Here is a 16,072-nt window from a genome sequence, read left to right on the forward strand (position 1 = left end):
CTTTTGATGTTTTATGGCAATAATACACAAATCTATAGGAAATACCTTATCATTTAGTTTCTTATGGATTACTGCCTTGGATTACTACTTGTCATAATGCATGTTAAACAACTACACTAGTTTCAAGTTAAGAAACAACTATAAGAACACAATGAAGTACTGGAATTTTTGTCCTGGAGAGGTGGGAGGGGATGTTATTAATAAGCATAAATGTACTTCTAAAAACTGAACAGATAACCTACAGCAGCAAGAGTTACTGCCAACTTGATACTGCGTGTAAACTTCCTTATGTCAAGGTCAAGTCAGGAGAGCGCCATAGAAAAAAAGTGGTCTCCAGGATTGGTCTCTAAGTCAGTGTCAAGATTTCTAGGTTGGGTTCTTTGCTTTTCTGACTGTACTGTAAGAGTCGGTCAGAAAATCAGCATTGTCTCAACACTGTCATCAGGAACATGAACAGTACATTACCTGACAATGGCCTGTTTGGAGCGCAGCGGCCGGTCCCAAGGACGGAATGTGCGGTACAAGGTTCCTGGAAGGTACCTGGCTGGAACCGTTAGAGATAACCGCATAGCTACTGTCAAAAAGGATGAATTGCCACTGTTGGCATAACACCGACGAAGAAATCATGAACTTTAGACAAACTTTGCTTCATTATAATACCAAAACACACCTCCTGGTCGAAGGCTACCCGCCTCCAAGACTAACCACGCCTCGGACATTGACCCCGCACCTGCGTGATAGCCTTGCTTGAGAAGGGCGGAGATATGATAATTGTATTCTGAGAAGGGTGGAGACTCCTGAGGCAGAGGTGGAGCAAGGTGTGTTACTAAGCATAAGAGATGACTTCTGAACAACGGAAGCTTGAAGCTTCCCCACCAAGGACCACGACGATCGACGACGCAGCATCAGCTGGACCCGGGACCGTTAGTACGTCGTGAGATCAGCGGTGGTAGCTATAACCCCTCTTTCTCCTCTCTCTAAACTTAACTTTACTTTTCTCCTTTCTTTCACCCATCTCTAACTATCGCATGCCTCCTCACAGGCAATACAATAAAGTTTTACTGTGTGATTACTGCTATCCCCTTTGGTGTTGGTCACCTTAATTTTGCACTTTCGAGATCATAGCAAACAAACCATCACGAGTCCACCGAGTGGACCGTGACATGTACCAAATTCATAAAAGCCAAATCTTCCCAAAGGAAACCAAAATCATATCTAATTGTAAGTCACTAGCCAAGGAGTGAACATTTCTCTGAACACAGTAATGGAATATTATGGCAGATTGTATAATTCTTGACTAGGTATCAGACACTTCAAAAACCCAAAGAGGTCTTTTTTCTGTCATTTTCGTTCTTCAAAAGAAGTGTAGTATCTATTTATCTCTCTTCTTTCAACTTGACTAAGCTACTCGGGTCTCCTGAGCAAATACACGATTACAATTTTCATGGAGTGTTATGCAGCTAGCTAATACATATTAGATAGCGCTGTCATTTGAAATGCATGGTGGAACCTGGGATAAATCATGCTGTTTTCCAGTGCCCCTGTGGGACCTGTCATGTTGCAGTCTCTGTTTCTGTGAGTTGCTTCTAACACTTAAAAACCTTTGTTGTGGTTTCTAAACATCCCTTTGTGCTTCAAAGAAATGGCTGCCTGATTGCCTTCTTCAGACTGCCAGCTCTTGAGAAACCACGAACAGTTGAAAGAAATCAGCCTGTAAACAAACTGCACAGATGTTCTGTGTGGCAGCGCTGACCATTATGGGACTTAAGCCAGCTGCATTCTAGCCAATTCACTTTCTCAACCAGCTGTAGCAAAACAGAGGCAGAATTTGCAATCTACTTGTGATCCAGCCTCTCACAGGGTGACAGTCTTGCATTAACGCTACGTTTACCAGGAAAAAGCATCCTGGCAATGAAACAATGCCTGAAAGGAACATACTTAAAACAAGGGTATGGATCTAGTTGTGGCTCTTCATTTTGCCTTTGGCAGTAGTGTCTTTTGCAGCAGATGAGGCAGGTAGAAAGTGGAGAAGCTGACTGGGGCATGATAACTCCCTCACTCTTCTCTTGTTCATAGAATCATAAAATCATAGAAACATTTAGGTTGGAAAAGACCTTCAAGATCATAGAGTCCAACCGTCAACCCAACACCACCATGCCCACTAAACCATGTTCTGAAGTGCCACGTCTACGCGTTTTTTGAACACCTCCAGGGATGGTGACTCCACCACTTCCCTGGGCAGCCTGTTCCAATGCCTGACAACCCTTTCAGCAAACAATGTTTTCCTAATATCCAATCTAAACTGTAGCGTTCGCTACATATCAAGGTGCCACGATTAGATCACTGGTCGGCCCGGACCAGGGAAAGAGACAGATAACACACACAGTGTGAGTGCCAACTTCCGCCTTTTATTGCGCAGTTAATTCCTTTTATGCTAACAAGGGTAGGCGGGATTACAGATACATCATAGGGCTGCGACTAACCCTCCGTCTTTCCGTGACATCGCGAGATCTTCCGAACACCGAACCCTACATCTCTCCCCTCCCTATGACTAACTGGCTTCTATTGTTACGAGCAGTTCCACGCAAAGAAATAACTGTGTAAAGTACTATAAGCATATTTCTACAACTAAGTTGAAATACTGTATCTTAAACACACGTAAATGTCCCATTTACCTTGCAGAGCAAGGAGCTCCTTTACAGAGAATTCACACAAGTGGTAAATGGAAAGTTAAGGCTAGGAAAGAATTACTTCTATTACGTTATAAAGTTTATCGTTGGTGCGCTGATGTTAAGGCTTACTGTCTGGGGCACCCAGATTCCTGGCTGCAAGCTCTGACAGCCGGATCCCATAAAGGCACGTATTGATGGGCTCTGAGAGGGATGTCATCTGGATATACACATCAGGGCCCCCCGAACTGTCTGATTTAATGAAGTTAATGCAGTTAACAGAAGACGCTGTGTACGGAGAACAGGTGTGTTATCCTGTAACCAGGAGGGCTCCTCCTGCTCCCCCTCCCTAAACCGATCGAGCAGGGTCTTTAAGGTTCGATGTGCTCGTTCTACAATGGCCTGGTTGGTGCTATTATAAGGGATGCCATTTTTACTTAACAAGCTGGACAAGGTAAAATTATTACAATAGCTAAAATCACAATAACTACAATAATGCCCATAATTCTTTGAGCCAACCCGTTACCCCTAATGACCCGAACCATGAGGACTATGAGGAAGATGAACCATCCATACATTCTTGTGCCATCTTGCTCCGCGAACTCAGCCCAGCAATCGGTAGGTGCCAGCTTTCCGTGGGCGTCCCCACAGAGGCAACGATGGCCTCACCATACACCAGCCCGATGCTCTTTGGAAAATCCCGGTATTTATACATTTGCAGAGGAATGGGTTTTAGCACATGTGGCCAGCGGGTGCCAAAAGTCCACCTCGGTTGCAACCTATGACGCATGCGCTCGCTGGCCAGGCGCGCTGCACGAGTCATAGCCATCTTGTCTATTGGTTCATGGGCTTTATGATGCGGTTGCGGTGCACAGAGAATCTTGACCTGTTATGTTAGCCAAGGTGACCTATACATTAGTTTTTGACTGAGGTGGTATTCATATTGCCACACCATCTATGATGCTCCAGATGATGATGGTCGTACAAATTGAACGGAAGTCCATTGTGGGCCTGCATCTGTGGAAACACAAGCATAATCTCGCCCCTAGGTTATTAATGAAAATGGACCTTCCCATTGCCCTGTTTCTAGATTCTTAACTAAGACCATGACCTTACCCCTAATTTTGGCTTTAACTAACTTTTATGTTTACCCCACACTGTCTTCCCGTAATCACACTATGTTTAATCAAATTATGCTTAACACACTTTTTACCTAAAGCAAGTTCTATATACAATAAGGCACGCTGTTCTAAAAACCTCTCTGAAGGACTCAATGTCCACTAGTCCTCTAAAGTGTAATACTCTATTAGTCGGAATCTGTCGGATCAGTGGCTCCAGCACCTGCCGGTACCGTGCCAGTTGCCATTGGGATGATTCCGGGTCCAGCATCAGTGCGAAGCCGTGGCTTGACCCACTTGGCTGGGATCCAATGAATGCCTCGATCTGTAAGCAAACACATATACCCTCTCCCAGTAAGTGTTACTTCTGCTGGTCTGCACCATTGCCCGGACTCTGGGTCCTTATACATTACCATGATTCCTGTACTTTGTTGCGTCCTTTCCGCCTGTAAAAGAGCATGATGCACTACCATCGGTGGGTCTTTGTGATCACCTGTCAATCTAAGATAATTTAGCACAAATAAGGCTTTGGCCAATCGTTCCTCTGGGAGTAAGCCCTGGGTTCCCCCCTTTTTGTTTTTGCAGCATGCTCTTTAAGGTTTGGTTGGCCAGTTCGACAATAGCCTGTCCTGTAGGAAGATGTGGAATACCCGTACCATGGTGAATTCCCCACAAAGTACAAAATCGAGCAAATCATGTAGAACCATAGGCCGGGCCGTTGTCCGTCTTAATTTCTTTAGGCACACCCAGCACTGCAAAAAAGTGTGAAGATGTCATTCAATATGTAAGGCCTTTTCTCCAGTTTGTACCGTGGCCCACATGGCAGCAGGATAGGTATCAATCTGCATGTGCGCTCATACCCAAGAGTTCTACCAGAGGGGCCATATCATTATTAGTGATACCGCAAAGATTCCGCACCCACTGGATATCTCCCACAAGCTTCTGGGCATCATGTACCGTTGAAATTTCTAACATTGCTAGCATCTATGTGCCACCTCAAATACTTCCAAGGTGCTGCCTTTTGCACCTTTTCAGGAGCAATTATTACTCCGCGATGGCTTAAGATGTCCTGCAATTGAGTTAAAATTTCATCCTGTGGCAAGTTCCTTCCCGCTATCAAAATGTAACTGAGGAAACTGCTTTCTTACAGGCTCTAATGCCCAGGCCACATACACGTGACACATCGTGGGGGAATTGCGCATTCCTTGCGGTAACACGACCCAATGGTATCTCTTATAGGGCTCTGCCTTGTTAATCGATGGTACCGAAAAGGCGAACTGTTCAGCGTCATCTGGGTGCAAGGGAATGGTGAAAAAACAATCCTTTAGATCTATAATTAACAAATCCCATTCTTCTGGAAGCATAACTGGAGACGGCAAACCCAGCTGCAGGGCTCCCATATTGTGCATCACTGCATTCACAGCTCTGAGACCTGCGGTTTCCCTGTGGAGCCGAATCCACCATCTCCACGTTGTACTTCACCTGGGTTCAGAACACACGACCTGAATGGAACTAATTGTGCTATTCTGGTACCTTTAGGAATAGAAACAGGAGGGATTAAAACATAAATCATAATTTTCACAGTCCCACAATGATCTGCATCAATAAGCCCTAGGACTACCAGAATTCCTTTTAGAGCTGTTGAAGATCGTCCCATTAAAAATGCACTAAGCCCGAACCCCAGTGGTCCCTTTATGTTGAATGTCTACTGCGGTTTCCACATCCACTCCAGAGCTTCCTGCAGTGGCGGATCTGGTAGTTGCGAGGCTGCCTGAGGGCTGGCAGCCCAAGCCCCTTGCATTTGTGTCATCGCGCGAGGGGCCTTGGTGCTCGGTGCAAAGTTTTCCCGTCTTCCTGCATTCTTGGTGGTATGGTTATGCTTGGAGCATAGTCCCTTCCACAAGGGCATTTTTTATTACTCCCCTCCAATGCCTCTCCCTCTCGTCCGCAGCGGCTACTGCAGGCGGCTCCGCGTCTATCGCGGGCGCAGTTGGTTTCACCGTTTCTGGTTCCGAGAGGCGGGATGGATGAAAGGACAGTGGCGGGGGGGTGGATGGTTCTGCCCGGGGGCCGGCCGCGGCTGCGGCTGCGGCTGCGGCTGGAGGCGGCCATTTCATGGCCGGCTGACACGCGCCGCTGCAAGTGGGCGGATAGGGGGGGGGCGGAAAGGGAGGGGCCGGAGGAAGCGCCGGAGGGGGTGCAGCTGACGGCTCAGCAGGCATAGGCTCAGGCAAAGGCTCAGGGGGCTCAGTCCGCTCTCCCGGCAAGGGCGCCTGATTTCCCCCGCGTGGGGGTGTTTCCTCCTCTGCCACAGTCTCCAACCCCCGCTGCATCCCAGTTTTCACCTCCGCGGGCGGCCATTCCTCCCACTCTCTCAACTGACGGTATAAATCTCCCTTGACATCCTTGCCTGGAACCCAGTCCAAGAGGCACTCCCCCGAGTCCCCCCGAAACACCCGCCGCAACCTCCCCCATGGACACTGCGGAGGGGGCACATCCGTCCCCGCTGGTGCCGTCCCTACAGGAAAAACCTCCATCTCTGCCGTACCCTCCGTGTCCACGCCCTCAATCAGAGATGGACCGCTCTGTGAACCCCGCTCCACGGCCGCCCATTCCGTCTGAGTCTGACTCACTGTCCCTGGGGGCACTGTCTCCCGTTGTTCCCGAGGCGGCGCTTCATCCGCAAACAAAGCAGCTCGCGCCGCCAACCAGCACTCCCCAACCTTCCGTCCTTCTGTAACCACCTTCTCAACTTTCCCCCACGCTTGTAATCGTTCAGCAGCTCCGCGCTCGCCCGCGAGCGCAGATTGGAGCAACAGCTCCCGAATCTCTCCCCATTTTGGGGAGCTTAAAACTTCTCTAGGAGAACCGATGCCTCCCCGGCGCAACATCCGTTGGATGCATTCACCCGTGGGGCCCCTCCTAATCGTTCCGCGGGCACCCACCTCATCAGTCAACACCTTCAATACCTTAATCACTTGCGCAAGTTCCATTGTCGCCTAGTGCGACTGATCACGTCGGAGTCACCATTATGTAGCGTTCGCTACATATCAAGGTGCCACGATTAGATCACTGGTCGGCCCGGACCAGGGAAAGAGACAGATAACACACACAGTGTGAGCGCCAACTTCCGCCTTTTATTGCGCAGTTAATTCCTTTTATACTAACAAGGGTAGGCGGGATTACAGATACGTCATAGGGCTGCGACTAACCCTCCATCTTTCCGTGACATCGCGAGATCTTCCGAACGCCGAACCCTACACTAAACCTCCCCTGCCACAACTTGAGGCCATTTCCTCTCGTCCTATCACTAGTTACTTAATAGAAGAGACCAGTACCCATCTCACTACAACCTCCTTTCAGGTAGTTGTAGAGAGCAATAAGGTCTCCCCTCAGCCTCCTCTTCTCCAGACTAAACAACCCCAGTTCCCTCAGCCGCTCCTCATAAGACTTGTGCTCCAGGCCCCTCACCAACTTGATTGCCCTTCTCTGGACGCGCTCCAACACATTTCCTGTAGTGAGGGGCTCAAAACTGAACACAGTACTCAAGGTGCTGCCTCACCAGTGCCGAATACAGGAGAACAATCACTTCCCTGCTCCTGCTGGCCACACTATTTCTGATGCAGGCCAGGATGCCGTTGGCCTTCTTGGCCACCTGGGCACACTGCCGGCTCATATTCAGCTGGCTGTCGACCAGCACCCCCAGGTCCTTTTATGCCAGGCAGTTTTCCAGCCATTCTTCCCCAAGCCTGTAGTGCTGCATGGGATTGTTGTGACCAAAGTGCAGGACCTGGCACTTGGCCTTGTTGAACCTCATACAATTGGCCTCGACCCATCAATCCAGCCTGTCCAGATTCCTCTGTAGAGCCTTCCTATGCTCGAGCAGATCAATCGTCCCTCCCAACTTGGTGTCATCTGCAAACTGACTGAGGGTGCACTCAATCCCCTCGTCCAGATCATTGGTAAAGATATTAAACAGAACTGGCCCCAATACTGAGCCCTGGGGAACACCACTTGTGACCGGCCGCCAACTGGATTTAACTCCATTCACCACAACCCTTTGGGCTTGGCCATCCAGCCAGTTTTTTTACCCAGTGAGGAATACACCTGTCTAAGCCACGAGCCGCCAGCTTCTCAAGGAGTATGCCATGAGAGACAGTGTCAAAGGCCTTGCTGAAGTCCAGGTAGACAACATCCACAGCCTTTCCCTCATCCACTAGGCGGGTTACCTGATCATAGAAGGAGATCAGGTTGGTCAAGCAGGACCTGCTTTTCATGAACCCATGCTGGCTGGGCCTGATCCCCTGCTTGTCCTGCACATGCCGTGTGAGTGCACTCAAGATGAACCACTCCATAATCTTCCCTGGTACTGAGGTTAGGCTGACAGGCCTGTGTCGTGTCCCAAAGTTGGAGCGACCCAGGTTCGTGGTTTTCCTTTGTCAGAATTAAGGTGAAACGACACCAGGGGAGTTCAAACAACAACCAACATTTATTCAACCTAGCTAACTTTGCCCAAGTACACATGAACTTATCAATATGAACCTTGCAACATGTCATTAAGCCGCTGTTTGAGAAGAGAGGGGAGGTGTAGAAAAAGAAATGGAAGAAGAAACATGAAACGTATCAGAAGGAGAGCCCTCCTGTTGAGTCACGAGGTTCAGAGCAGACCCCCTTGCTTTCTGGACTCCTTCTCAAAGAGGAGCTCAGGGGCGGCTAGATCCACTCCTAGTCTCAGACTTGGTCAACGGTTTATGTTTCAAAGGATGAGGTGTAGGGACTGTGGAAAAGAGAGAAGGAAAAGAGGGAGAGAGAGAATGAGAGAAAGAAAGAGAGAAGAGAAGAGAAGAGAAGAGAAGAGAAGAGAAGAGAAGAGAAGAGAAGAGAAGAGAAGGGTTTCACCAGTCCTGGGTCCAGTGTTGGTCCAACCAGCGTAGAGATCCAGGTCCGGAGGGCGTGCGCCGAGGACTCGTTCTCCCTTCTTTTATAGTGTGTTAGTCGATGGTCTCGACATGTGCAGTCCCATTCCCGGGGTTCTCTGGAATCGGTTGGAGAGCTTTGGGGGGGGTGGTTCATTGCAAAGTTGCCTCTCTTTTCCTGCTGGCATGACCGCTTAAGATAGAAGCACAGTCCCATCCTCCGTGGGGCCTCCTCCTCCAGGCGCATATGCTGTGCTCCTCCTGGTCACTTAAGATAAGGAATTGCGGCTTTGGAGAAGCGCGATCCCACCCTCCGGGGGGCCCTCTCCTTCGGCCACATTGTCCTGTTCACAAAACTCCAGCGTTTTCACAGAGGCCATTTTCTTCACCAAAGTTCTTCAACGAATGTTTGAGACATTGACTATAATTTGTCAGACCGTCACAGCCTGTAGTTCCCTGGATCATCCTTCCTACCCTTCTTGTAAATGGGCGTCACATTGGCAAGCCTCCGTTCCTCTGGGACCTCCCCTGTTGACCAGGACTGCTGATAAATGATGGAGAGTGGCTTGGCAAGCTCCTCCACCAGCTCCCTCAATACTCTCGGATGGATCCTATCTGGTCCCATAGACTTGTGAGTGTCCGGGTGGCGTAGCAGGTCATTAACTGCTTCCTCCTGGATTATGGGGGGTATATTCTGCTCTCCGTCCCTGTCCTCCAGCTCAGGGGGCTGAGTACCCTGAGGATAACTGGTGTCACTATTAAAGACTGAGGCAAAGAAGGCATTAAGTACCTCAGCCTTTTCCTCATCTTTGGTGGCACTGTTCCCCTCTGCATCCAATAAAGGATGGATATTCTCCTTGGCTCTTTTTTTATTGTTAACATATTTGTAAAAACATTTTTTGCTGTCCCTTACAACAGTGGCCAGATTGAGTTTTAGCTGAGCTTTTGCCTTTTTAATTTTCTCTCTGCATGACCTAACAAGATCCCTGTACTCTTCCTGAGTTGCCTGCCCTTTCTTCCAAAGATGGTAAACTGTCCTTTTTTCCTGAGTCCCAGAAAAAGCTCCCTGTTCAGCCAAGCTGGTCGTCTTCCCCGATGGTTCGTCTTGCGGTGCATGGGAATAGCCTGCTCCTGAGACTTTAAGACTTCCTTCTTGAAGAATGTCCAGACTTCCTGGACCCCTTTGCCCTTCAGGACTGTCTCCCAAGGGACTCTCTCAACCAGTGTCCGGAACAGGCCAAAGTTTGCCCTCTGGAAGTCCATAGTGGTGGTTTTGCTGACCCCCTTCCTTACCTCACCAAGAATCGAGAATTCCATCATTTCATGGTCACTAAGCTCAAGATGGCCTCCGACCACCACATCTCCCACCAGTCCTTCCCTGTTTGTAAACAGTAGATCTAGCAAGGCTCCTCCCCTGGTTGGCTCACCTACCAGCTGTGTCAGGAAGTTATCTTCCACACACTCCAGGAACCTCCTAGACTGTTTACTCACTACTGTGTTGTATTTCCAGCAGACGTCAGGGAAGTTGAAGTCCCCCATGAGAACAAGGGCACACGATTGTGAGACTTCTCCCAGCCGCTTGTAGAATGATTCATCTGTCTCTTCAACCTGGTTGGGTGGTCTGTAACAGACTCCCAGCATGATATCTGCCTTGTTGGCCTTCTCCCTCATCCTTACCCATAAGCACTCAACCTAATCATCACAATCGTGGAGCTCTGTACAATCAAAACACTCCCTAACAAAGAGAGTCACCCTACCACCTCTCCTTCCTTGCCTATCCCTTCTGAAGAGCTTATAGACATCCATTGCAGCACTCCAGTCATGGGAGTTGTCCCACCATGTTTCTGTGATGGCAACTGTATTGGGTGTGGCTGAGATGGAGCTAATTCTCCCCATAGCAGCCCTCATAGTGCTGTGCTCTGCATCAGTAGCTAGAAAGGTGTCGATAACACGCCAGTGTTTTGGCTACTGCTGAGCAGTGCTGGCACAGCATCAAGGCTGTCTCTCCAACATTTTCGCCCCCCTCAACGGCAGGCTGGGGCTGGGCAAGATCTTGGGAGGGGACATAACCAGGACAGCTGACCTAAACTAACCAAACAGATATTCCATACCATATGACATCAGCTCAGATATAGAAGCTAAGTAAAGGGAGATGGAAGGGGGGCATTTTTGTCTTCCGGAGCAACCACTACACGTACTGAAGCCTTGCTTCCCAGGAAGTGGCCAGACATTGCCTGCTGATGGGAAGTAGAGAATAAAATAATTTGTTTTCCTTTGCTTGCGCGCGCAACCTTTGCTTTCACTTTATTAAACTGTCCTTATCTTGACCCACGAGCCTTTTGTTATATTTTCTCTCCCCTGTCCAGCTGAGGAGGGGGAGTGATAGAGTGGCTTTGGTTGGCACCTGGCTGGGCGCCAGGGTCAACCTACCACAGCGACTAAGTCATAGCTATCCTGCTGCACAATGGCTTCCAGCTCCTCCTGTTTATTGCCCATGCTGCATGCACTGGCGTAGATGCACTTGAGCTGGGCTAGCAATTCCACCCCCAACATTGGCATGCCGCCCCTAGGCTTACCTCTGGTGAGCCTAGTTTTATCCCCTTCCCCCTTCAAACCTAGTTTAAAGCCCTCTCTATGAGCCCCGCCAGCTCATGATTGAGAATCCTTTTCCCCCTTTGAGATAGCTGGACACCATCTGTCACCAGCAAGCCTGTTGCCATGTAAACCTCCCCATGATCAGAAAACCCAGAATTCCATTGATGGTACCAGACTCTGATCAACATATTAACCAGGTGTGTTTTCCTGTTCCTTTCAGTATATTTCCCTGCCACTGAAGGGATTGAGGAAAACACTACCTGTGCTCCCGATCCTTCTACTAATCGTCCCAGTGCCCTGAAGTCCCTTTTGATTGCCTTTGGATTTCTCTCTGCAATCTCATCACTGCCAACCTGCACAACCAATAGTGGGTAATAATCAGAGGGCCAAACCAGACAAGGGAGTTTCCTAGTAATGTCTTTTACCCGGGCCCCAGGGAGGCAGCAGACTTCCCTGTGGGATGGGTCAGGTCTGCATATTGGGCCTTCTGTCCCCCTCAGAAGGGAGTCGCCTATGACAATTACCCTCCTTTTTCTTTTTTCAGAGTCTGTCAGAATGCGTGGGGCTGACTGACTCAATCTAGGCAGCCCCCTGGATAGGCCTTCATCTACACGCTGATCTTCATTGACCTGGTCCTCAAGTTCCAGAGCCCCATACCTGTTGCATAGGGGCAACTGGGAAGGTGAGGGAGACCGGGAGGGGATTTTCCTGCCTCCCCGAGCAGGGACCTGTATCCATTTCCCTCCATCTCTTAGGTCCCCTCCTGCCTGGTGGCAAGAGGGCAGGGGATCCTCTGCTTCTTGTGGAGCCTCCATCTGCTGCCTTTGCCTCAGGGATGGTAGGGTGTGGGTCCACCAATCTATCTCCCTCTCACACTCCCTGATACTCCTTAACCTTTCCACTTCCTCCTTCAGCTCTGCCACCAGGCTGAGCAGATCATTCACCTGGTCACACCTCACACAAGAGGTGCCCCCTCTGCCCTCCATCATCAGTGATAGGCTCAGGCACTCCCTGCAGCCAGAGACCTGGACAGCTGCATGTTTACTTGGGAGCTCCGTCTGGGTCGCCACATTTTTCCTGGCAATGGCTTTCATCTGAGTGGCTACCATAGCTGGGTTTCCTTCTGAGAGGACGATGCCTACCGCTTGAGTAGCCTTTTTGAGCTGGGAGGGGGACTGAGCCCTCCCTGCACACCCTCCCTGCACAAACTGCCCTGCAAGCTGCCATGCCACACCCTTTCTGATGTGCCACGCCCTGTTTACCCACCCTGGTTGGGGGTGCTCCTGGTCGCTGGCGCTCCCCAGAGCTATTTAAATCTCCTGTGGTTGCTCCTGGCAATGCCCACGCTGCATCAGCCTCGCTCGCAAGAGCTGCCGGCTCTGGACGGGTCTCTCAGCTCTTTCTTGTGGTTCCCGGGCTCTGGGAACCTCCTTGTCTGCCTCAGTCTAGCACTCAGCCACTGAACTTACTGTTGTCGCTGCTGGGCTTGTCGCTGACTGAGTGATGCTGACGGTTATGCCGCGTTTAAATCTCCTGCAGTCAACATGGGGCAAGAGAAAGCAATAAACTTTGCTGGATGCCACTTACTCCAGACCATCAGCTACAGTGAAGTCTAAGTCTACAGAGATCCCAGATGCTCAGGGAGCAAGGGACATGCAGTTCACTCATCTGTCATGTCACCATGTCCCAAAGGAAGACCTGTCGTTTGGGACCACGTCAACAGTACTTGGGGTCTGGGTTATACTCATGTTTCCCCTGAGTGGCTGTGGTAAGGCCAGTTATGAACTGATTCCTAAAGCTCCTTTTTATATTAGCTCTAAAAATATTCAGCACAATCTGACTGCTGGACTCAGTTTTGCCAGCAATTTTCCAAATACTGTCATGCTGACTCAACCTGCCACTTGGTTTCCTTGGCGTCCCCAATATATTTATATTAATGGCATACAGTATTCACTATAAATAAAAATATGGCTTTATATTCAGGCTCTTTTATGTAGGAGGCCTTTTTTGCTGTGTTTACACAGTGCTTTGCTCAGTGGGATAGTAGTCAGTGACTAGGGCTCCCATACATTAACACTTTAAAAATCACGTGCAATATTCTTCATTACTGCCTCTCACCCAAATTCCCAAATAAATCCTGCTCCATCAACTAACAAATAAACTCTATTACATAAATTCACAGTCTTTTCATTAGCCTATGCAGGCTCACTGCTCCTAATACCACATGCCAGGTTCTTCACTTGAAATGAAACGAGCAAAGCACTGAATAACTACAGTGGAATAAGCTGGCAGCTTGTATTCTCACCAATATCCATTTACTTCCTTAACATTCACACTTTTGGTTTTATTCTTTTTCATGCAAGGCAGTAGTGCTGAATGAGAATGACAAGACCTTTCACAAGACAACCTCAGACAGTATATTTCTGAATAACTAGTTTGAGTACTCATCAACCGCCCTAAAGCCTGGAGGAACTAATTTGCCAGGTTAAGATACTTCTGGAAAAAGAAGCATCAGTTGTGTTGATTCTTCTTCTCTGTTTCTGTGTTTAGTTATTTAATGCTCTATTCATGAAGGAACCCCATCCAATGGCTCACTGGGTGACCCGGTTTCAGCTGGGATAGAGTTAACTGTCTTCCTAGTAGCTGGTACGGTGCTATGTTTTGAGTTCAGCATGCAAAGAATGTTGATAACACTGATGTTTTCAGTTGTTGCTAAGTAGTGTTTAGACTAAAGTAAAGGATTTTTCAGCTTCTCATGCCCAGCCAGCAAGGAGGCTGGAGGGGCACAAGAAATTGGCACAGGACACAGCCAGGGCAGCTGACCCAAAGTGGCCAAAGGGTATTCCATACCATGTTACGCCACATCCAGTGTATAAACTGGGGGGAGTGGGGGTGGGGGGTATTGCCGCTTGGGGATTAACTGGGTGTCGATTGGCGGGTGGTGAGCAATTGCACTGCGTATCATTTGTACATTCCAATCCTTTTATTATTGCTGTTGTCATTTTATTAGTGTTATCATTATCATTATTAGTTTCTTCTTTTCTGTTCTATTAAACTGTTCTTATCTCAACCCACGAGTTTTACTTCTTTTCCTGATTTTCTCCCCCATCCCACTGGGTGGGGGGGAGTGAGTGAGCGGCTGCGTGGTACTTAGTTGCTGGCTGGGGTTAAACCACGACACTGGGTTCTTTGAGAGGTTTCTGTTTTATTTGTCAAAGTAAGAGAAGAATAAATGCGAATGACCACATGTAAACTCCACAAAAGGACAGTCATCATCTTGTTAAGCTCATATTACTGGTTTGAATCTATAAAATACCCTCTGCTATAATGACACGTTGTCATGCTACTTGCCCTGACAGATGTTTTCCGGGCTAAACAAATAGGTGAACAAAAGCTCCCAATGCCAAATGTAGAAGCTATTTCTAGCACACTAAAAATTTAAAATAGTGCCTCCTAACCTGTTCCCAGTCTTTCCAAAGGATTCTGCCTGAGCAGCAGGGTAATCAGATCCTGGGCATCTGGAGGTGGTGCTTCATCCTTTTCAGGCCAGTCGATTTCATCTAGCAAAACAGAAAGTTGTTATTATTTAAGTCTGATCCCAACATTCAGCAGAAACTGTGTGAAAGCTCTCATAGTGAGCCACCAATAAAGTCAGAGTTAAGGAAACTTTTTCAAGTTGCTCTCTGTTGCATACCAATTACTTCTTATTTTAATACTCTCTATACAGATTCCATAAACATATTTTTATGGTCCTATTTTCCTCAGAAGTATCCTTTAACCCAAAACAGTATTTAACAACAGTGCTTGGCTCATGGAAAACTATTGCAAAACACTAGCATACTCGTATGCTGTCCCTCCCCCCTCCCCCCTCCAATCATCATGGTTTAAATTTTAGTTCTGTTCCACAGAAACTGCTGATAAGATGGACATAGCTGACCTGACTGACCAAGCAGTCACTGCTCACATCTGTAATCCTTCTCTAATGCTAGTAGATTCATTGAAGTCATTACTCCCATGACTAAGGGCTGAAGTATTGGACTCTGTTTTGGAGAGATACATGCCAATATAGCTTTTTTCCAAGTCTCATACTTCAGAGGGAAAAAAACCTCATGCTACTGACTCTTATACTACTAAGGCTTTTGCACTTCATAGCAAGTTGCACCTAAATCTTGCAGTCAAGATATTAAGCCCTGCAGCATCCAGGTAAGGCTGAATAAAAATTCTGCCAAATCTTCATTTAAATTGAAACTGGCACAATTTCCCATTGTTTAATACCAACATCAACTTTATAAAAGCTTACACAGCATGTTTTGTCTGATTTTTAGCAGAAGCTGCCTCTACAAATGTAATATATTGCAGGTTGAGACAAAACTCTGCAGAAGTTTCTTGGGAGGTACAAGGATTTTGGCATCATAGAAACAGAATGCTAGAAGATCAGGAAATACAGAAGACTGTTAAGGTACAGAAATAAACAGGCATGAAATGTAACCTGTTTCCAGAGGTTTATTTTTAACCATGATCATTTTAGGCATCTAAGTTTACACTGAGGCCTCCCACGGTTTACTGGTACAACTTAGGGGAAGGAAAGACAACCTACAATGAAGAAGAAAGGAGCTAAAATGAGGGGGCAAGATTTTAAAGTAGATTTTCAAGTAGAATGTAGATTTCACCCACAGAAACTGGAATAAAAGTCTACACTATATAGTTTGGATTCTGTAATATGGCTTTTACAGTTGAATACAGGGGGACTATATATGTTAGCACAGGAATCTTA

The 16,072-nt window shown here is 47.8% G+C and overlaps 1 protein-coding gene across 1 annotated transcript in view; it reads right to left on the bottom strand.

The window, feature by feature from the left end:
• The window catches only part of LOC104314058 (microtubule-associated serine/threonine-protein kinase 4-like), a 93,889-nt gene that overhangs the window by 27,910 nt on the left and 49,907 nt on the right, over window positions 1-16,072 (bottom strand). The window contains 1 exon segment of the mRNA XM_069775561.1: window positions 14,757-14,858. Coding sequence (XP_069631662.1) covers window positions 14,757-14,858 — 102 coding nt within the window.

This window comes from Haliaeetus albicilla, chromosome W, assembly GCF_947461875.1.
Source record: "Haliaeetus albicilla chromosome W, bHalAlb1.1, whole genome shotgun sequence".
Classification (NCBI taxonomy): domain Eukaryota; kingdom Metazoa; phylum Chordata; class Aves; order Accipitriformes; family Accipitridae; genus Haliaeetus; species Haliaeetus albicilla.